Below are 21,213 nucleotides of genomic sequence, written 5' to 3'. Positions count from 1 at the left end.
AAGTGATAAATCATGATCATAACCATAAAATACAATCATAAATCATAAGATATCATACTCAATGAAAGTCATAGGACACTAAAACATCAACTTAAATCATAATAGGGTACTAATAAAAGCAATCAACATAAATCATGAGATACAAACAACAAAATTATAGTCATAAGAAGTTAAGGAAATAGTTAATAGGGAAGATGAGAAGGATAATAGATAATACAGCCCAACTAGGTGGTTTGACATCGCAGGGCATAAGTGTTGTTGGAATTAGTTGTTTAGTGGAGCGATAGCATGGGAGGAAAAACTGTCTTTGGATCTGGTTCTTTTGGCATGTAATGCCCTATAGCCGGGGTTCCCAACCCCCGATCCGTGGACCATTACCGGGCTGCAGGATGCCAGCAGCTGGTCTGCACAAACAAGCAAAGCCCCATCTGCGGGATGCAGGCAGCACACAAAACCATGCCCCCTCCGGTCCGCGGAAAAACCTCTCTCCACAGAACTGGTCCCTGGTGCCCAAAAGGTCGGGGGCCTCTGCCCTATAGCATCCGTCTTGAGGAAAGAAGTTGAAATGGAGCTTGCCAATTAGGTCATAAATGTGATTTTATTACCTTTTTTGCTGTGGTTGTAAAGCAAATGTGGCAGTCATTAAGAGAACCCATTGTTGGCTCTAGGGCATTTTGCTGAAAACCGGGAATAAATGCCAGTTTTCGGTTAAAAGGTTGTAAACCATGGTAAAGTGACTGCAGGATGCTGCAAACGGTCATAAATGAGGGCTAGTTATCAGTTGCTCAAAACTGGTCACATGGCCACAGGAGGGGTCCGGCCATCAGAACTTTGGAACTGGGTCATAATTAGTTTTTTAAAGGGGGAGCGGGAGACGTCTGTCTAATTCTGAATAGTCTCTAAGCAGCCGGATGTAAGTCAAGGACTACCTGTAATGGAAAAATAACAGACATTTTAACAATCTCTGAGAAAATCAGGCACAAATTGTTTTTCATAAATAAAAGAAGTGAGCAACTGGGCCTCATGTGCTCCAGGTATACCAGCAAAACATCTGTATTCCCTAGAGAAACTGATAGCATCTGCAAACACCCAGAGACAGAAATAGTTTGCACGTTTGTGTGCTTCAGGTTGCCAGATCGGGCATTTTTCTCCTGTAGCTTCCTGCATGTGTGTCTCCTGTGGCTGGGCAGTGGCATCTTCAGGAATAGGTGCAGCTCACCAAACTGAACTGTCCACTGGAAGGTGGGAGATCGGGTTTCCAAGTAGCTTACCAAAGCTGGGATCGCCTTACGGCTTCGCTGTTCCACCTGCAACATCAATAATTTAATCGAGGCCATCGTCCCATTGTTCAAACACCTGGCATGCTACGGAAGTCTGGAAAGCAGTGCAAGAAAGACAAGACAGAGCAGCAGAAGGGGTCCCCCATGGAAAACGGTGTGGCCCAGGAGATTGGAGGCTCTCAGCCCCCTGCAGAACGGGGAAGAGGTGCTCCCAGCCGGAACAGCGCAGCTCGAGGACCACCCCCGCCCCCACCCCGGGTCCGGCCTCGGCTCATCTTCCACACTCAGCTGGCCCACGGGAGCTCCACTGCCAAGATTGAGGGGTTCACCAATGTTAAAGAGCTCTATGCCAAAATTGCAGAGGTCTTCGACATCTCCTCAACAGAGGTAAGGATGAGGCCACTTAGTGTGCTGGAAGCATTGAAGAGAGGGGCCGGACTCTCAGACTTTCAGCCAAGTGCCTGGTCCTTGGCACTGAAAAGATTTACCAAAGCATTAGGCAAGGATGCCAGGTTCAAATGCCTATGATGGGTAGTTAGATGTTCAATGTGACTGTACCGTAGTCTATGTTACTTTTTTACTGGGAGGGAGGGAAGGAAGGAAGGAAGGGGGGAGGAAGGAAGGAAGAAAAATGGAAGAGGGAGGAGAAGGAAGGAAGGACCACAGAAATGTGTGCTGATGTAGCAAGCATCCCATTAAGAATATACAATGACAAGATGAAAAGTTTAGCATTTTGTCCAAAGAGAGAGGTATTATTGCGTAGATATTGTGAAAAATACCTCCAGTATCACACATAACAAACAACAAAGGGACCAAGGGAAAAAGACGATGAACTAGCTCAGGATAACAGAACAGGAAGAGGAAATACAAAGGGTTAATTATCAGGTTCCAGGACCAAAGAGGGATTGGGGAGGAGAAGGCATGAAGGGGCAACTGAAGAGCTTTCACTGTGTCTGGAAGCAGACACAGAGGGGGTAGCGATGCAACGTGGGAGCTGTTTGGGCCCATGAAAACTTCAGCCATGGGTGAAATGAGAGCAAGGAATTAAGGAGTAATTTGAGCTGGAAAGCTCAGTTCTCACAAGGCTTACAGTCTATAGCGGAAGAAGATGGCAGACAGGCAGAAGGATGGAGACAAGCATTACTAGGGAAGAATATCCTCAAATGTAGTTTTGCTTATGCGGGGGGGTGGTGGTGTCTTTTCCAGTCCAGGGTGAAGATGCCTGTAAGAACTCCCATCTTTTCCTCCCCATTTTAATCTTACCATTTCTCCTTCTAAAAGCAATAGTAATAAGAGGGCTCCAAAAGGCTTTTCAGACCTTTTGACTTCTTCCACAGAGACCTTTTCCCTGTATAACATACAAGTGCATTTGCACATCTCTCCAGATCCTGTTCTGCACTTTGAACACCCACAAGGTAGATATGCAGAAGCTGCTAGGCGGCCAGATTGGTTTGGAGGATTTCATTTTCGCTCATGTCCGCGGTGATACCAAGGAGGTGGAAGTCACCAAAACAGAGGATGCTCTGGGACTTACTATCACAGATAATGGAGCTGGCTATGCTTTCATCAAGGTAGGTCTTCGGGAATAGGGTAAAAGACTGACATGCTGATTTTCAATAGCTATGTTTCTATCTGCAGGGCCAGTGTTTCTCACTGGCCCTGCTGGCAAGGAGGAATGATAACTGATACATGCAACATGAGGCGATTTTTATGGGGACTGGATGAAATAGACACGATGGGCAGCACACAAATCTAATAAATAAATTATTCCAGAAGATTCACCATGTCAGTAAAATCCATTTTCGACTTGTGCCCATTAGGTTCTGTCCCCATTTTCCTCTCAGTTGTTCATGTTGCATTTATCACACCTGTCTTCTAAACAGTTCAAACTGGTATAGATGGTTTCCACAACTCGCTCCAATCCTATTCTCTCCATGAAATAGGTTATGCCAGTCTCCCTTACGCCAGAGCTCTCAAAACTTTGCCTGTTTAAAAAATAGGTGGAAGTTTGATTGTGCTGCTGCAGCTGCCATTTTGACATTTTTACCACATCCTGTCACCAGTGTTTCTCAACCTTAGCAACTTGAAGTTATCTGAACTTCAACTCCCAGAATTCCTCAGTTAGCTTGCTCACTGGGGAATTCTGGGAGTTGAAGTCCAGACATCTACAAGTTGCTAAAGCTGAGAAAAATTGCTACTCCTACCTACCTCACTTTTCAAGATCAGTGAAGGTCATTAGGCCTTAGATAGGATTTTTCTTTCTAATCTTTCCCTTTTCTACTTCTCCATTTTATAGCGTATTAAGGAAGGTAGCATAATGAACCGCATTCCAACGGTCTCTGTTGGGGACAGCATTGAAGCCATTAATGACCAAACCATTGTTGGATGCCGCCACTACGAAGTTGCCAAGATGTTGCGCGAGATGCCCCAGGCACAGCCATTTACTTTGCGCTTGGTGCAGCCTAAACGAGCTTTTGGTGAGTGGATATTTGAGCACTGAGGAGAAGCAGGACCACAGAGTCCCACTGTGGGCCTAGCAACACAGCCCAGCATCACTGAGGAACAGCCAGTCAGTCACTTTAAAGTGCCCTCCAATAGTTCTTGAGCCAGCAAAATCAAATGCATAAAATATTGTTTTTCTCCTCTGATGGTCCAGGTCTTTTCTGCTTCATTGATGAGACCAGAGTATTGTCCTTAAAAGCTAAGGACTTTTTCCTTCTTCCTGCTTTTTCCTTCCTGTTGAGCATTTCTGACAGCAAGCAAAATAATTACTAATCCTTCTCTTTAATGCATGGTTGATCCCAGTGTTGATGGGTTCGTTGAACCCAGGTTTAGTCACCTGTAAAATTGTCCAGTAGAACTGAGGTACAGAGAGGCTTCAGCCTCTTCTTACACCCTCCTCCATATCTGCAGCTTTTCTCCAGGTTCTTTTGGACATGGGTTTAACACTCTTTCAAAAGAGCACTAGACTCGTGTTCAGAAAGAGGCCAATGGATGTCACAAGCCATAAAGGAGGGATTGTAATCATGATCAGGGATGCTTCCTCTTGTACTCTTGCTGATCAGCTGGGCTGACAGGCTTGGAAAATGAAGGTGAAGGTTTGGAAGAGTTATACAGAATGAATTATGGAATAATAAAACTGTAGATTTGGAAAGGACCACAAGGATCATCTAGTCCAGGGGTAGGCAACCTTGGCTCTTTTATGACTCGTGGACTTCAACTCCCAGAATTCCTGAGCCAGCCATGCTGAGGGGAAAGGGAGAGGTTTCCAAGCTGAGCCATGCTGGCTCAGGAATTCTGGGAGTGGAAGTCCACGAGTCATAAAAGAGCCAAGGTTGCCTACCCCTGATCTAGTCCAACCCTCTGTAACCTGCAGGAAAACCAGTCAAATCCCCTATGAAAGATTTTCTTAAAAACCTTCAGAGTTGGAGAATCCACAGTCTCTATAGATAGATAGACTACCTGTTCTGCAGGTAGCCCTTCATGTATGACTACAGCTGAGTCCAAAATTTAGGTTGCTAAGTGAGACATTTGTTAAGTGAGTTTTGCCCCATTTTACAACCTTGTTTGTCACAGTTGTTAAGTGAATCACTGCAGTGGTTAAGTTAGTAACCCGGGTGCTAAATGAATCTGGCTTCTGCATTGACTTTGCTTATCAGAAAGTTGCAAAAGGGGATCACATGACCCCGGGACACAGCAACTGTCATAGATATGAGTCAGTTGCCAAGTATCTGAATTTTGATCAATGACCATGGAGATGTTGCAATGGTCGTAAGTGTGAAAACCGTCATAAGTCACTTTTTTCTGTGCCGCTGTAACTTCAAACGGTCACTAAATGAATGGTTGTAAGTCGAGGACTACCTGTATTCATCTTATTTCATCAGCAGTTCTGTCTCAAATTTAAACAAAATGCCAGTTGTAGTGGTTGCCGTTTTGCTTTTGATCTCAGTTCATAATGCTGGTTCTTATCTATAGAATCCAAACTGTTTTAAATATCTGAATAATCCCTTTTTCCCATGTTAATCTTGCTGTAATTTAAGATCTAGTTCAGAGGTCCTTTGCTATAGCCCATCCTCAACAGTGGATAAATTGATGAAAACAAGGGACAGGGTCTTCTCTACAGGAGCACCAAGATTATGAAAAGCTTCCCCAAAGAATTGATGCTTGCATTGTTTGTTTGTTGTTTAATTATTTGAGGCAGGAAATACTTTTTTTTTTTGCTTTAGTCTTTATTTTATTTGCTGCTTTGATTGTTGCTATTCAGGATTGTTTTCTCCTTTATTTGTGTGTTCTTTCAAGCTTTGGTTTTGCTTAAAATTCTTTAACAGCCTTAGATTATGTTCTAAAAATCCAGTCTTGGTTAAAGCCTTTCCTGGTTTCTTTCTTGTTTTTCCCTGGTTTTCATATCTTCCTCCCTTCCTTTCTCTTCCTTTTATTTATATCTAGCACATCAGGAAGTCAGATCAAGGTTAGAAAATCATCCTTCTTGCAAGTTTGGAAAGCAGGTTGCTGTTTATGGAAATTCTAAACATTATCAGCTCCCCAAGGAGCTGATCTTTCCTTAGGAGCAGATGATGTATATTGTAACCTTATTGAAATAATAATAAGCAGAACAGTTTGACCTGCCATTTTGAAAGAATGTCACGGATGAGAACAATTCCCAGCTTTGGTTAAAAATATGGTTTGGGATCTCAGACTGATTCTAGGTTGAAGTTGATTCCCTGTTGCGACAAGCAAAAAAAACAAACACACCCCTCTTGTTTTCCTTTCTAATTTAGACTGCTAAAATGAAAAAGAGATTGGCATGGGAATCTGTGCTCCTCCTCGAATGAGGGCAGATAACAGCTTCCAGCAGTCATAGCCAGCGTGGTCCATAGTGTAGGATGCTCAGAGCTGTATGGTTAGAAGTTCTCCATTTCTGTGAGGGAAATATGCACAGATAGTCCTTGACTTAAAACTATTTGAAGTTACAACAACACTGAATAAAGTGATTTATGACTGTCCCAAAGATGCTTTTTTCATGAGGCAACTGGACTTTCTTATTTTTTCTTTGAAGACGTTTTGCTTCTCATCCAAGCAGCTTCTTCAGCTTCTTGTAAAATGCGACACAATGACTTGATACAACTTGCTAACTTTCAAAAATGGCACTTTTAGAATGAAAGTCATTGTTCATCGCCTAGTCAGCCAGATGTTTAGACTGGATTTTGCATCTTATAGGATATAAGCTGTTCCAAGTAAAGTAGCCATTTGAAATTGACTGATGCTGATTTCGTCAATGTTGGTGCTCCAGATGTTGGTGGTGGTGCTGAAGTGGTGCTCCAGATGTTTTGGGATGGCACCCAAGGTGCCTTTCACTATTGATTCTATTTTTGCTTTCTTTTGCCACAGTTGTTTTATTTGCCAGTCTTTGAATTTTATGATTTTATGATTTTATGATTTTCTCCAGTTCTTTCTCTTCTATTCTGCTATCTCTAGGTACTGCCATAGCCATTCTCCAGATTGTTTTGTCTTTTTTATCAACAATGTTTAAGTCTGTGTTTCCCTGAAAGTAAGGCCTACTCTGAAAATAAGCCCTAGCTTTATTTTTGGGGTTGGGCTTAATATAAGCCCTACCCCAAAAATAAAGCCCTAGTTTTGGGGCGAGGCACACACTTAAATTTCAAGCTAGGGTGGGGGTGTGGAGCTGCCCCACATGCCCTGCACCCACTTACCTTGCAGCCAGGCCTCTCCTTGCTGGCCCGCTTCTTCTGTGGTATCCCCAGGCCTGCATTTCCCAGTCAGAGGCCTTTCCGGAAGGCCTCTTCAGCCAAGAACCAAGCTATGGATTCAATTCATAATTCAGTTCTCGGCTACAGTGACCTTCCGGAAAGGGCTTTGACTGCGAAATGCAGGCCGCAGCTCCATTCTCAGCTACAGAATGAAGCTGCTTCTTCAGCTGCAGATGTGGGCCGGCTGGGTGGGGCTGTCGGTGCCAGACGTGAGTGGAAAAAATACCCCCTGAAAATAAAACCTGGTGCCCTTTTTGGAGGCAAAAAAAAAAAAAGACCAGGTCTTATTTTCGGGGAAAGACAGTATATAGCAAATACTTGTCTGTTTGAATTCCAGAGCATTTTAGTTTCTTTTCTATTTGTCTATATTGTGGTCCCACCTTATCATCACCATCATATCATCATCTTCATCATCTATCATTTCCTATCTTCAGTCATTAATTCAGTTTGACCCAATAATCCTACCGTTTGAAGTTTTGTTTAAGGGCTTGAGAACTGCATATGACTGTCATTCTGATTTCTCGATCCTTGACATGGTTCTCTGCCCTACCTGATTTTAATTTTTTAAAGATGTGTTTAATTTTAAAAAAAATTAAAGGGGAGATAAGCATGCTACCAAAGTGTTAGCCTGAAACATACGTGTATGATAGCATCACCTCATAAATCTCAGAAGTCTTCTCAGCAAATAACATGTGGATGGCTGCATCCCATAGCTGGTCTTTTGTGAATGTGTCCATAACATGCTCCCCAAATTCCAGATACGGCCAGTGGCCCAAAGGAATGGCATTCCTTTCCTAGTAGATGCCTTACAAGGTATAATAATCAACTGTCTCTAGTCTTCATGCCATTTTTTATTCCACCCCCATTTTCTATTTTACACAGTTGTTTATGAACTTCAAGGGGTTCTAGCAAAAAAAAAAAAGTGAATTCTGTAACCTTTTCATTCTGTTGAAGAGTTGTGTTGTGCTCAGACATGTTCTGTTATGTCCACTGTCTTTGATGTTGACTTCTTGATCTTCTTTTCTCCTCCCCTCTGTAGATATGATCAGCCAGAGGACACGAAGCAGCAAGAGCTCAAGTGAGGGGAAATTAGGCAGCGGAAGGGAGACACTACGCCTGCGTGCAACGGGCACTGCCACCATAGAGCAGGCAGTGAGTATGCTCTGGGACAGGGATCGGATTAACCAAGTGCCCATATTTTTATAGTACTGAATATAAGAAACTTGGTGGCTGGTTGGAAGTGAGCTAACCTCAAGAAAATGCGTTAGGTGCCTAGCCAGCTGTAGCAGGAGAGGCCTCTGAATGGTCATGAGAAGGCACCACATTTCATTGCTTCTGAAGCTTCTGTGCTTCTGTGCAGCCCAGTGTTTCTTATCCTTGGCGGTTTGAAGACGTGTGGACTTCAGCTCCCAAAATTCCCCAATCATCTTGGCTGTCTGGGGAATTCTGGAAGTTGAAGTCCACACATCTGAAAGTCACCAAGGTTGAGAAACACTATAAGAATTTCCTGTCAACACTGGCATTTCAGCTCCATTTGATCTCCTTTCTTCTTCTGTTCACAGCCAAGTGAGTTTGAGGAGGAAGCTGCTGAAAAAATGGATGACTTATTGGAAAGCTACATGGGTATTCGTGATCTCGAATTGGGTGAGTAGGGAATGACGCATGATGTGGTTGAAAAAAAAATGTGAAGATTCCTTTCACCTTGCCTCACTATTCCCTGGGTGGAACCTCCAGATTAGGAGACACCTACCTCAGATTCTGGATTTGGGGAATTATATTGTAGATAGTGTTTCTCAACCTTGGCAACTTTAAGATGTGGTGGACCTCAACTCCCAATATTCCCTACCTAGCTGGCTAGGGAATTCTGGGAGTTGAAGTCCACCATATCTTAAAGTTGCCAAGGTTGAGAAACACCGCTGTAGAGAAGGGTGCTGAATCTGGATGACTATTGAGGAAGATGGATTTTCAGTTTGGTACAGCAAGACAATTCGTACATGATTGCATGTGAAATGAAGCTAACAAAGAGAGATAAAGAGAACTATCCTAGAAAATGTTCTTTAGGTTATGATTGGCCTTCCCTTAATTTTGTCTAAAAACGATCTCAGAGGTAGACAATGTGGCACCCTTGGACACCCTTGTGCCTCCAATCTCCTCCATTAAGGAGATGGAACTGCTGGACCACCCACTAGATTGGTATCCATCGGGCTTCTTGATTAAATTAATAATTAAACAAGGATCCTGGCTAACTATTGAATTAACTGGGTAGCGAGCATGCCGCAATTAGATTTTGTTTTTAGATTAGATAACTTTTATTGTCATTTTTTTACTGTGGGCACAACGGCACACATTAAAAATGAAATTTAGTTGCTTGCTCTCAAATTCTACACATACATAACACATTTAAACATACTATGTACAACATATGTATAGACCTATACCCTTACATATAAATAACATATAAATATTAATCACTATCCATCTTGAATACATAACAGAAGGAGGAAGCTTTAGAGTTCAGCCTTCGTATTTATTTGCAGGAGGGCCTGTGGGCTCCATGGATTCTCACTGAGATGCTGAACAATATCCTAGAGCAGGGGTCCCCAACCCCTGGTCCATGGACCCATACTGGGCCGTGGCATGCCAGCAACCGGTCCGCACAAACAAGCAAAGCCCCATCTGCAAGATGCAGGCAGCACACAAAACCACGCACTCTCCGGTCTGCAGAATAACCTCTCTCCACAGAACTGGTCACTGGTGCCCAAAAGGTTAAGGACCTCTGTCCTAGAGTATACTTTGTCTTCAATTGGGTGTTCCACCACAGGCCAGGCCCTCCCTAGCAGCCTTTTTATGAATGCACCCAGTTCATGTGCAAATATGTCTTTGCTCCAAATGATGTTTTATCCCAGTGCTGAGTCCTAACCTCAGGCCCACTTTCCACAGCATCGAGCATGGTGGAGATCACCAAAGAATGCCAGAGCCCTGAAGACTTTGCTCGTGGACTGGATTTGCTCCTGGGTGAATTTACCTTCCCAGAAGAGTTTGTCTCAGAGGTGTGGACTGCAGTTTGCAAGAGCAGGGAAATCTCTGAGTAGTTTCAGGAGATCGGTTGGGCAAGGAAGGCTGTTTCTTTTTTTCCTTTCTCTACTCTGGCATTCTCCGTATCTTGCATGCACATTTGGGATTTCCATCCAGAATTATAACCTATGGCTCAAGGATGACACCTTTGCAAAATTTCCATGGATCACTTCAGACAGTAGCACCACATGCTCTCCTATTGGGGTTGAAGGAACTTACCTGTATGGAGGGAACAGAGAGATACTACCATTTGGGGCGATTACTTCTAGTTAGCATCTGTACTTGATATACTTCCAGTAGTATTCCAAAATACAATTGCTACATTGTAGGTCCAGGTTAACAGACCAGGATGGCACCTTCTTTGGTTAATAAATTTAAGATGCACTTCTCATAATTGCAGAATAGGTAATTCTGCAATTACTATGCTAGAAAAGACACTGCTTCCTGGCAACCCACCACACTTTCAGTTCAAGTTTCTGTTAAGGATGGGTATTGTCAGGCTTCTGTTAAGGGTGGGTTTTAGGCTTTTGTTTAGGGTGGGTATTTTTAGTCCAGTTTTGTAACTGGAAAGGATTCGAACCATCATTCTTCACTATGCAGGGCATAGTGAAGTAAGTCAAGAGGACAGCCACAATAATATGACACATGCAACACCCATTAAAAATGGGAATTTCAACCCCACAGTTGCAACTACTATCCTGACATTTTAACTATTCCCTGAGGATACCCCTGATTCCTTATGTATTTTTTTTAGTTAGTGATTGTTTTTTTAAAAAAGATACATCTCTCCCAAAGACCAGTCTCTTGAGGAAGGTAAGGTTCCTCACCTATCCTTCCTTTGATGAATTGCCCAACGTATAATGGATAGTCATTTTGAAGACCCATTTGGAACGAAAACAACCTTACCCTGCATAGACAATGTCAATTGTTCCTAATTAGTTTCAAGAGGCCTTTAGAGAATAACTGGGCTATTAAGTCCAATAACTTTAGAGAATCATTCATAGAGTTGGAATGGACAACCTCCTTTCACTATGCGGAGATGCATTTCCAACTCATAGTTAATTAACTTCTGCTTGAATATATGCAGAAAAGGGGAAACATCCTAGGACCCTAGGGAGTGATCAGAATATAAGAATTACATTGAAGTGGTTTAGTTATATAAAGCGAATGAATGAAGATGGAAGAATGAATCAAAATGAAGGACCCAAGAAAGGAGTTTGGGTGGAGGAGTGGTCTTGCTGAGATCCTAAAAAAGAGAGAGTTGAATTTAAAGCCAAAAAGGTGGTGTATGAAGTGGTCCATGGATATTGGGAACAAGGATGATTTATAACAGTGTTTCTCAACCTTGACAATTTTAAGGCATGTGGACTTCAACTCCCAGAATTCCACAGCCAGCATTGCTGGCTGTGGAATTCTGGGAGTTGAAGTCCACATGCCTTAAAATTGTCAAGGTTGAGAAACACTGATTTATAAGGATAAGAAGGTATGGGGAACGTAGTGGTGTAAATGAGTTTACACTGTGTTTCCTTTTCTTTTTCTTATCTTCTGCCGTTACTGTTTTTTTGCTAAGCTATTTCACACTCCTTTTCTGTGCACTATGTATAATCCTCTTACCCACTTCGACAATTATGTGTGTGTTTTATATGCAATTTTGTCTATGTCTGTCAGTTTGTTTTTGAAATAATTAAAAATGTTTTTAAAAACTGCTTCCAAATGCACTGGAAGTAATGTAATATTGTAAATCAAGGGCCTCTAACCTTGGCAAGTCCCAAAAGTGCTTTTTCAAGAAGCAAAATGAAGACATTTTGCTTCTCATCCAAGAAGCTTCTTCTTGAAGATGTTTTGCTTCTCATCCAAGAAGCTTCAGAGCTGAAGAAGCTTCTTGGAAGAGAAGCAAAACAACTGCAAAGAAAAACAAGAAAGTCCAGTTGCCTCTTGAAAAAGCACTTTTGGGACTTGCCAAGGTTAGACGGCCCTGATTTACAGTATTACTTCCAGTGCATTTGGAAACTTCTATGCTTCTCAATATATATAGATATGTATGTAGATCAGGTAAATTCTTGCATATTGCTCATGTCCTTCTTTCACCCTGCGTTCAGTTGCCTTTTATCCTGGTTTGGCCAGCTGAGGCTTTTTAAATTTAATATTAGCTGATATTTAATAAATAAACCTCACGCTTTTTACATTTTTGCTAGCTGAACTGAGCGATGTGTGCATTTGTTTCAATCTGGATCTAGGGATGGCTTGGGGCAAACTAAACTTGAAACAACCACAGTAATTTTCCAATGCTTTGAAATCCAGCTTGCCAGGATAGTGAAAGGATCCAGCCCCACTTCCAAAAGATGACCATCACAAATATATTGTATACTGCCACAGGATTTATTACTGCAACAATCATGTACATGGCCCCCATGCATTTTGAATTGCCCTGGTCATGCTGCATTTAGTCTTCTTCTCTGAAGTTCCACTGGGGATCAATTTCCCCATTAATTAACCAACTTCGTGCTTGAAAACTGGCTTCTTCTGTTCATTTGCGTCAGGTTGCCAAACTGCAGGTAGTCCTCCTGTTATGATCATAATTGAGGCTGGCAGTTACAGTTGTAAGTCATTAAAGCGGGTCACTATGTAACCAGACCAGATTTTATGATCTTTTCCATAGTGATTGTTAAAGTGAATCCATTGTTTGCTCTGGGCTGAGTTTTGCTGGAAATATGGCAAAACCATCACAAATCAGGGTCAAGTGACGGTGGGGTACTGCAAACTGCCAGAAGTGTGGTCCCAAATGCAGTCAAGCAATTACAGAGGATACCGGGGGGGGGGGGGCGCCATCAAAACTTTGGAACTGGGTTGTAAGCAGCTTTCCTGGGGGGGAGGTCGGTTGGAACTTCAAAGGGTCGCTAAGCTTACTAGTCACAAGTTGAGGACTCCCTGTGACCTTCCTGCCTTTCTTCCATTGTGAGGAACTGTCCTTTCCACTCTCAGAAAGCACGTCTGGCAATCTAATGTGAAGCTACATGCTACATTTGAGGCTATGGCTAGAGCTGAAAGGCGACATCCAACGGAGGACTTATAGTACCGTAGCTTAGAGGGAGGTCCTAGTACACTTCCAGGGCCTTTACCCCAATGCAAACTATCAAGCAGCAAAGTTATAGTGTGGGTAGTCCTCGACTTACGGCCATTTGTTTAGTGACCGTTCAAAGTTACAAAGGCACTGAAAAAAAGTGACTCAGGACCATTTTTCACACTTACGACCCCTGCCGCATCCCCATGGTCACATGATCAACACTCAGCCACTTGGCGAGTGGCATGTATTTATGATGGGTTGTAGTGTGACCGGGGTAATGTGACCCACCTTTTTCACACTTCTGACAAGCAAAGTCAGTGGGGAAGCCAGGTTCACTTAACAAGCGTGTTGCTAACTTAGCAACTGCTGTGATTCATTTAAGAACCGTGGCAAGAAAGATCATCATTTGGGGCAAAACTCACTTCACAACCGTCTCACTTAGCAATGGAAATTTGGTCGTAAGTTGAGGACTACGGGTAAAAGCATAGCACTCCAGGGCTCCCTTTGCCCTGTTAAAAGTAGGAATCCTATGAGCTGGACCTCAGCACAATATCTTGCTACTGCAACACTGATTCCTGAGTAAATTTCCTCCGTAGGGATGGGTTGAGCACCGGGTAAAGGGAGACAATAGAAGGCCTGGGCTTGAAGCTGGGGTAGATGCGTCTCAGCACTGCTCGGCGGAAGAGGATGTAGACCCAGGGATCGAGAATCTGGTTCCAAGTGGCCACCCGGACGTAGATGAGCAGCAACTTCTCAGTTTCCTGGGGGATCTGATTGGGCAGCAGGCCGGGAGGCGGCTCTTGAAGAGCTTTCTGGAGAATGAGTATCTGGAGAAGAGAGAAGTGGGACCAGAAGAGATCAAGTTATACAACAATACTTCAACACCAAGTTAACTTTGCCCAAAGAAACATCTATTACAGTGGTTCTCAACCTTTTTAATGCCGCGACCCCCAACCGGTCGTAAGTCGAGGACTAAACCGGTCGTAAGTTGAGGACTACCCAACCGGTCGTAAGTCGAGGACTTTCCCTGCCCGGGAGCACCGCGTGGTTCCGTCCCCTGCGCCGGCCGAGGCATAGCTGGCAAGCGGCAGAGACGGAGCAGGCCGACCACCAGCTGGCCCAGCTCAAGGGAGGTAAGGCACCCGCCGGAAAAGGGGGAAAAAAATGGCAGACAGCCTTGCTTGGCGACCCCCGTGAAATGGTCGATCGACCCCAAATGGGGTTGCGACCCATAGGTTGAGAACCGCTGATCTATTAGAATAGGGTTTCCCAACCATGGCAACTTTAAGGTGTATGGACCTCAACTCCCAGAATTCCCCAGCCAGCATAGGGAATGGCTGGCTGGGGAATTCTGGGAGTTGAAGTCCACACATCTTAAAGTCGCCAAGTTTGGGAAACTTCATATTAGAAGATTGCCTAGGAGGAAAGAATACAAAATAAACTTGTTTAACCATGTGTACAATAATAAGTGCTTTCACGAAAGATTGAAAATCCTTGATGGGTTTTTTTGTTGTTGTTGTTGCTGAAAACAGTTCAAAATGAGCTGGGTGATTTTTGTTTTTGTTAATTAAAAAAAAGGTTGAATATGGGGAGAGGAGAAGTATGTATGAAAACTTAAAGGGAGAGGGAGAAAATAAGCTTGTTTATAACTGCTGTAAAGAAAATCGGATGCTGCGTCTTTTGTCTAATATCATTTTTTCCTTCATCTTTTTTTTAATTAACACTCTGCTTTAGATGTTTTCATGGTACTTTCATTTGTGTAAAAAAAATTTCAGTAAAGTTATACGTGGATGAGAAGAGAGATGTGGGAAAAAGTAGAGTCAGTCTCTCTCTCTCTCTCTCTCTCTCTCTCTCTCTCTCTCTCTCTCTCTCTCTCTCTCTCTCTCTCTCTCTCTCTCTCTCTCTCTCTCTCTCTCTCTTACACACACACACACAGTACCATCTTAGAATCAACCTTGCTGAGTGCAGGGACCCAAATCAAAATGACCCTCAAGAGATGGCTGTCCAACCATAAGCAATCATTAGGTGTCCAACGGAGGGAGGCAAATGACAACACATGTGTAACACAGGTAGTCTCCGACTTACAACCATTTGTTTAATGACTGTTTGCAGTTACAACACACTGAAAAAAGTGATGTATAACTGGCAATCATACATTGCAGCATCCCCGCAGTCACTTGATTAACAGTTTGATGATTGGCAATGGCCAAGTACGTATTTACGAGGGCTGCAGCGTCCCAGGGTCACACGATCGCCATTTGCAACCTCCCCAGCTGACTTCCGACAAGCAAAGTCAATGGGGGAAGCTGGATTTGGTTAACGGCTGAATCATTCATCGAACTGCGGTGATTCGCTTAACAACCGTGGCAAAAAAAGTTACAAAATCAGGCACGATTCATTTCACAACCGCTTTGCTTAACAATGGAAATTTCTGCTCCCAGTTCTGGTCAAACGTTGAGGACTAGCTGTAGCACCGATGCTACAATTTATGTTCTTGTATCAGATGTCGTGGCACAAGTGGGAGGGTTATTACTCCTGTTGTTAAAACAGCTATCAACTATCAAATTGATGAAATAAAGGAAGATGACCTTCCCTCTCAAAAGACAGAGTCAAACAATCTGCTGTATGGAAAGTCCAGAGGAAAAACAGAGTTTTATTGTTCTAAATTGTTTCTCATTGGAAAATAGAGTACTTATTACAGTGCTTATGTTAATCATTTCTATCTCCCTTCAGATAAAGATCTTGGATTCTTATTCCTTGCTTCCAATCAAGGCTGAAGGAAGGCTGACAACCAATATATAATTGTGGCATTTATAGATCATAATTGCCTGTTGCTATCTTGGCATTGTCATGGTTTCTGACACAAACAGCTGCTTCCAGCCTCTATTAAACGTATCCAGCGAAGGAATGCTGGCCAAATCTCAGATCTCTGATTCCACTGTCAAACTGCTTTTACCATTAGGAAATTCCTCCTAACATCCAAGCTTGGAGGCATGCTGGTGGTTAAAAAAGAGATGGTTTAATAAGCAGCTTGCAAGCAAATCAATTAATATATAAATTAATCAATTAAATTTAGGTCCATTTGCACTCTTCCAGAAAATTGGGCACAAAATGCAAGAAAATGTAAATCTGTAACTGAATTGGCAAAATGGAGCGTGACTAACATAGCCTAGCCATTCACTAATGAATTAGTTGAACCCGTTTTTTTCAAACTTGGCAACTAAGATGTGTAGACTTCAACTCTCAGAATTCCCTAGCCAGACAGAATTCTGGGAGTTGAAGTCCACAGATCTAAAACTGGCTAAGTTTGAAAAACACAGGTTTAACTGATCAGCTGGCTTAGCTACACTACAGGGTGTTATATAAATTTGGGTAGAGGACAATTCGATTTCCACTGCTGGTGTTGCACTTTTGCATTTCAAAAATGATTGGTATTAAGAAAGAACACTTGGGGCCCAACTACATGCTATTTCTCAGTGGCATAGGAGCCTCATTGCCAGCCACTTGCTAAGGCAGAGTGAAGCAGTCCAAAGTGTTCCAGTAGGAAAGTAGGGTTCTCCCAACTATCAAGGCAAGAGTTTCCATGCAGATAATCCAGGGTGCATGAAGAAGGATTTTCTAAAGTTAGCAATCTTTTAGGCTCCAACTAGACCAGATTTAACGGAATAAGATTTAGAAGAGATCTTGGAGGTCTTCTAGTCCAACCCCCTGCTGAAGCAGGAGACCCTAACACCATTTCAGGCAAATGGCTGTCCAATCTCTTCTTAAAAACCTCCAGTGATGGAGCACCCACAATTTCTGGAGGAAAGCTGTTCCACTGATTAATTGTTCTACAGCAGACATGTCAAACTCACGACGTCACATGACGTCGCGCAACGTATCGGAGCTTTTTCTCCATTGCCAGCAATGGGGTGGGCACAGTTTCCTTGTAACGCGTCCAGCCCATGGGCCGGCAGTTTGACACCTCTGTTCTAGAGTAACTGTCAGGAAATTTCTCCTTAGCTCTAAGTTTGATCTCTCCTTGATTAGTTTCCATCCATTGATTCTTGTTCTGTCTTTAGGTGCTTTGGAGAATAGATTGACTCCCTCTTCTTTATGGCAGTCCTTAGATATTGAAAAACTGTTATCATGACGCCCCTAGGCCTTCTTTTCATTAAACTAGAAATACCCACTTCCTGCAACGGTTCTTCATATGTTTTAGCCTCCAGTCCCCTAGTCATCTTTGTTGCTCTTCTCTGCACTCTTTCCAGAGTCTCAACATTTTTTTAATATTGTGGCGACCAAAACTGGATGCAGTATTCCAAGTGTGGCCTTACCAAGGCATTATAAAGCGATACTAACACTTCATGTGACCTTGATACTATCCTTCTGTTAATGCATAATGTAGACTCGGATGTCTACCGGATGGGCCCAAAGCTGTAAGATGATGGGCACATTGTCCGGATCAAAGAGGGATGAAGCTTCAATTGCAGTGCTGCAACCGCCAGCCAATTGGAGTGGCAGCCAATACATTTAAATGAATAAATCTTGCAGATATTGGTCCACTCTGTGGATGCCGATGGGATCAGGAGATCTGCTGTGGAATCACCTCCTCAAGTCCAGTTATTGAGCTTTACAATTCCACCACAACCCGTACCGTTTTCTGCCAGAGGGACCAATCATCCATGTTGTGAAATGGAGGAAAGGCACAGCAAGCGCAAGAAGTAAGATGCCCTCTTTGCAAAAATTAGGAAGATGAAGAAGCAAAAAATTGATTTCCTTCCACCAAGCATTTTTGTTTCGTTTTTGTTTTTTTTTACATTGTATCTTCAACCCATTCGCCATTCAGATGTTTTATAAGCATAGGAACTGCAATGCTAGATTCAACCAAAGGTCCAATGACGGTTTCATGTTCCAAATCTAGGCAAATCAATAGTTTTACAGACTGACTAGCGGGATCCATCTCTGCTGCTTGTCCACATCCTTCCTTATAAATATGCATACATGGAAACCGCTAGGCTCCAACTCTCTGCATTAACAGGAGATAACTCCCAAATTCCACTCCCTGCTCCAGATAAATCACAGTCTGATTCTGTCCTCCACTTAGCCTTTTTTGGAGAAGATTTAATAAAACTTTGGCAAGTATTGCATTGGCATTATGGGTGTTTAGTCAGGATCAGTTTGCCTTCCAATGTTTCTGGAAATAAATAAAGCTGTCTCCTCCTCAACATCACTGGGAGATTTTAGACTACAAGCTCATCGGCATCCAGAACTGGGTGTGTGTGGATTAGGGGACAGAGGGAGTTGTAGTCAATCTGTTTACCAGATGTTGACAAAAGATAAACAGGTGTTTCAGATTTGAAATGTTTGCAAAGTTTTATTAGGAAAGTATTTAAAAAAATATTTTACAAAATAAACTTTTTTTAAAAAAAAGTTATTTTAATTATTCCTTCCTAATTAAGGAATTATAGTTGCTTTAATTAAAATAACTTGGTAGCTTGGACTTTCTAACACAAAAAGCCAGCCTCCAATAGTACTACGTTTTTCCAGTAAAGTTGCTGGCATTATTCCCCCACCCCAAAAAAAGATTTAATGTCTATTTTATTTTGAAAATAAAAACGAGAGGGGGCTGCACGCAAGCCTCAAAAATGAAAAACTGAGAAATTGGGAGGGAAAGTGATGGAGAAAAAGCCCACTAGTTTTCTGCTATGATAACTATGATTACCCCAATTCAGGGGTAGGCAACCTTGGCTCTTTTATGACTCGTGGACTTCAACTCCCAGAATTCCTGAGCCAGCATAGCTGGCTCAGGAATTCTGGGAGTTGAAGTCCACGAGTCATAAAAGAGCCAAGGTTGCCTACCCCTGCCCCAATTATATACAATTTTCAGAACGTTTTTCAAAATACTGTACTATACATTTGCTGCCAACATCTCCTTGGTTGAAACAAAGTACAGGTGGTCCTCGACTTACAACAGTTCATTCAGTGACCATTCAAAGTTACAACGGCACTGAAAAATGTGACGTATGACCGTTTTTCATAGTTACGACTTTTGCAGCATCCCCACGGTCACGCAATCAAAATTCAGATGCTTGGCAACTGGTTCATATCTATGACCTTTGCGGCGTCCCTTTGCAACCTTCTGACAAGCAAAGTCAACGGGGAAGTCAGATTCACTTTCTGACCGGGTTATTAACTTATCAACTGCAGTGATCCACTTAACGACTGTGGTAAAAAAAAAGTAGTAAAATGGGGCAAAACTCACAACAAATGAAATTTTGGGCTCAGTTGTGCTCATAAGTCAAGGTAGTCCTCAGCTTACCACCACAACTGGGATCAGAATTTCCATTGTTAAGAAAAGGCAGTTGTTAAGTGACTCACACCCAATTTTACTACCTTTTTTGCCACGGTTGTTAGGTAAATCACTGCAATTAACTGAATCATGCGATTATTAAGCCAGTCTGTCTTCCCCCATTGAACTTGCTCATCAGAAGTTGGTTGTGAAGGTGGCAAAATGGTTGTCACATGACTCCCGGATGCTGCAAGTGTCATAAATAGGTGCTGATTGCCAAGAGCCCACATCTCATGACCTGTGACAGGGATGCTGTGTAAGGACTGGTCCTAAGTCACTTTTTTCAGTGCTGTCGTAACTTCGAATTGATGCTAAACAAATGATTGTAAGTTGCGGACTACTTATAAAAGAGACGCATTCCCTGGGAAGAAGGCTAACACTTGAGGACTCACCAACAAGGGAAGCCAACAGACACTTGCGATAACCATGATCATCAAAAGCTGGACCATCATCTCCACTTCGCTGTCCCTCCGGCGTTGCACGGACTCAGAGTCGTGGTAGACTCGGCAAAGGGTCACAACGCTGATTGTATTGAAGAGGAAGGAAAGACCCACACAGAGGAGGCCCAGCAGGGCAAACAGGAAGCAGAAAACAACATTCCGGGCATCATGGACCAAAGTGAGAAAACACCAGGAGTTGGGGTACTGCAGGCTATAGTCCCCCAGGCCCAAAAAGGGTAAGAGGCCGAAAAAGGAACCCAAAGCCCACACCACACCCACCAAGGTCCAGGCCCTGCGTTTGGAAATACCAGCAGACCGGGAAAAGGGTCGGTTGATACCTATAAAACGCTCTCCGGCCATGGTGGCACCTAACAGGAGTGGGCACTGCCCGAAAAAGACCATGATGAAGCCCAGGAAGTTGCAGAGGTGGCATCCAGGATCTACATCCATCCAGTCAAAGCGGAGGAAGTGGTAGGGAATCACGATGACGAACGTGAGCAGAAGACCCAGGAAATCCGTCACCACCAAGCCACAGAGAAAGACCAAAAAGAAGGAACCGGACGAGCTCTGCATCTTCCTGGAGGAATTGACCAGAGCGCACAAGGCAAAGAGGTTGGAGAAGAGACCAATCAGGCCAAAAGTTGTGGCGAACCAAGGAGAAGCCAGCTGTTCCTTGTATTCCTCGCTGACATTCACTCCCCTGAAGCAGGATCCAAGGTGTCTAGCAGCGCTGGAGTTTCCCGACTCCATAGTTGGGAAGTGGGAGATCAGTTCTGGCATTTTTTTTTCCCAATAGGGAACAACAACAACAACAACGAAATTCAGCACAGTCCCATGATGTTGCACTTAGACAGGTCTTCTCCTGAAGGTGTGACACCAAAGTTTTCTCCCTTCCATCTTATGGCTAGCAAGGAAACTGCTGTGTTCACTTGAGAGGAAGAAAACGGAAAAGAGAAGGATCAGTCAGCATTTTATGCTTAAAAAAAAAAAAATCTGGATTCCCCAATGTCACACACCTAAACCCTGAGCTGCAAAAGACTGACTTTTTTTTTTATCTTTGTAAATGATAAAGCATGCGTTCTGAAATATTTTGCACCATTTATTCTAGTTATGCTATCTACAGAGAATGGAAACAGAGAGCAAGCACTGGCATTCTCTTATCTCTAACAGGCACTGGAATTTTTATTCTTCCCATAACTTCCACCTTCTGAGATTTAGGGTTATTCATAGTTAGTGTTTACAGGGTACATTTAGA

The 21,213-nt window shown here is 43.0% G+C and overlaps 2 protein-coding genes across 2 annotated transcripts; one reads left to right on the top strand and one right to left on the bottom strand.

Annotated features, from left to right (window-relative positions):
• Positions 1–1,361: 1,361 nt before the first annotated feature.
• GIPC3 (GIPC PDZ domain containing family member 3) lies at positions 1,362–10,140 on the top strand. Its single transcript, XM_015809931.1, has 6 exons — positions 1,362–1,667; positions 2,666–2,851; positions 3,577–3,757; positions 8,088–8,200; positions 8,611–8,692; positions 9,989–10,140. Exons 1-6 carry the CDS (start codon positions 1,362–1,364, stop codon positions 10,138–10,140), a joined length of 1,020 nt encoding a protein of 339 aa, XP_015665417.1.
• Positions 10,141–13,724: 3,584 nt separating this feature from the next.
• TBXA2R (thromboxane A2 receptor) lies at positions 13,725–20,708 on the bottom strand. The gene is made up of 2 exons (XM_015810067.2): positions 19,911–20,708; positions 13,725–14,014 (listed from the first exon to the last, which is right to left on the bottom strand). The coding sequence occupies exons 1-2, from the start codon at positions 20,706–20,708 to the stop codon at positions 13,745–13,747; spliced, it is 1,068 nt and encodes a 355-aa protein (XP_015665553.2). The 3' UTR covers positions 13,725–13,744.
• Between the last annotated feature and the right edge of the window lie 505 nt (positions 20,709–21,213).

Source organism: Protobothrops mucrosquamatus, unplaced genomic scaffold, assembly GCF_001527695.2.
Source record: "Protobothrops mucrosquamatus isolate PMUCROS unplaced genomic scaffold, P.Mucros_1.0 scaffold6, whole genome shotgun sequence".
Classification (NCBI taxonomy): Eukaryota; Metazoa; Chordata; class Lepidosauria; order Squamata; family Viperidae; genus Protobothrops; species Protobothrops mucrosquamatus.
Note: the sequence above shows the minus strand (reverse complement) of the source record. Positions and strands in the feature narration are given on the sequence as shown.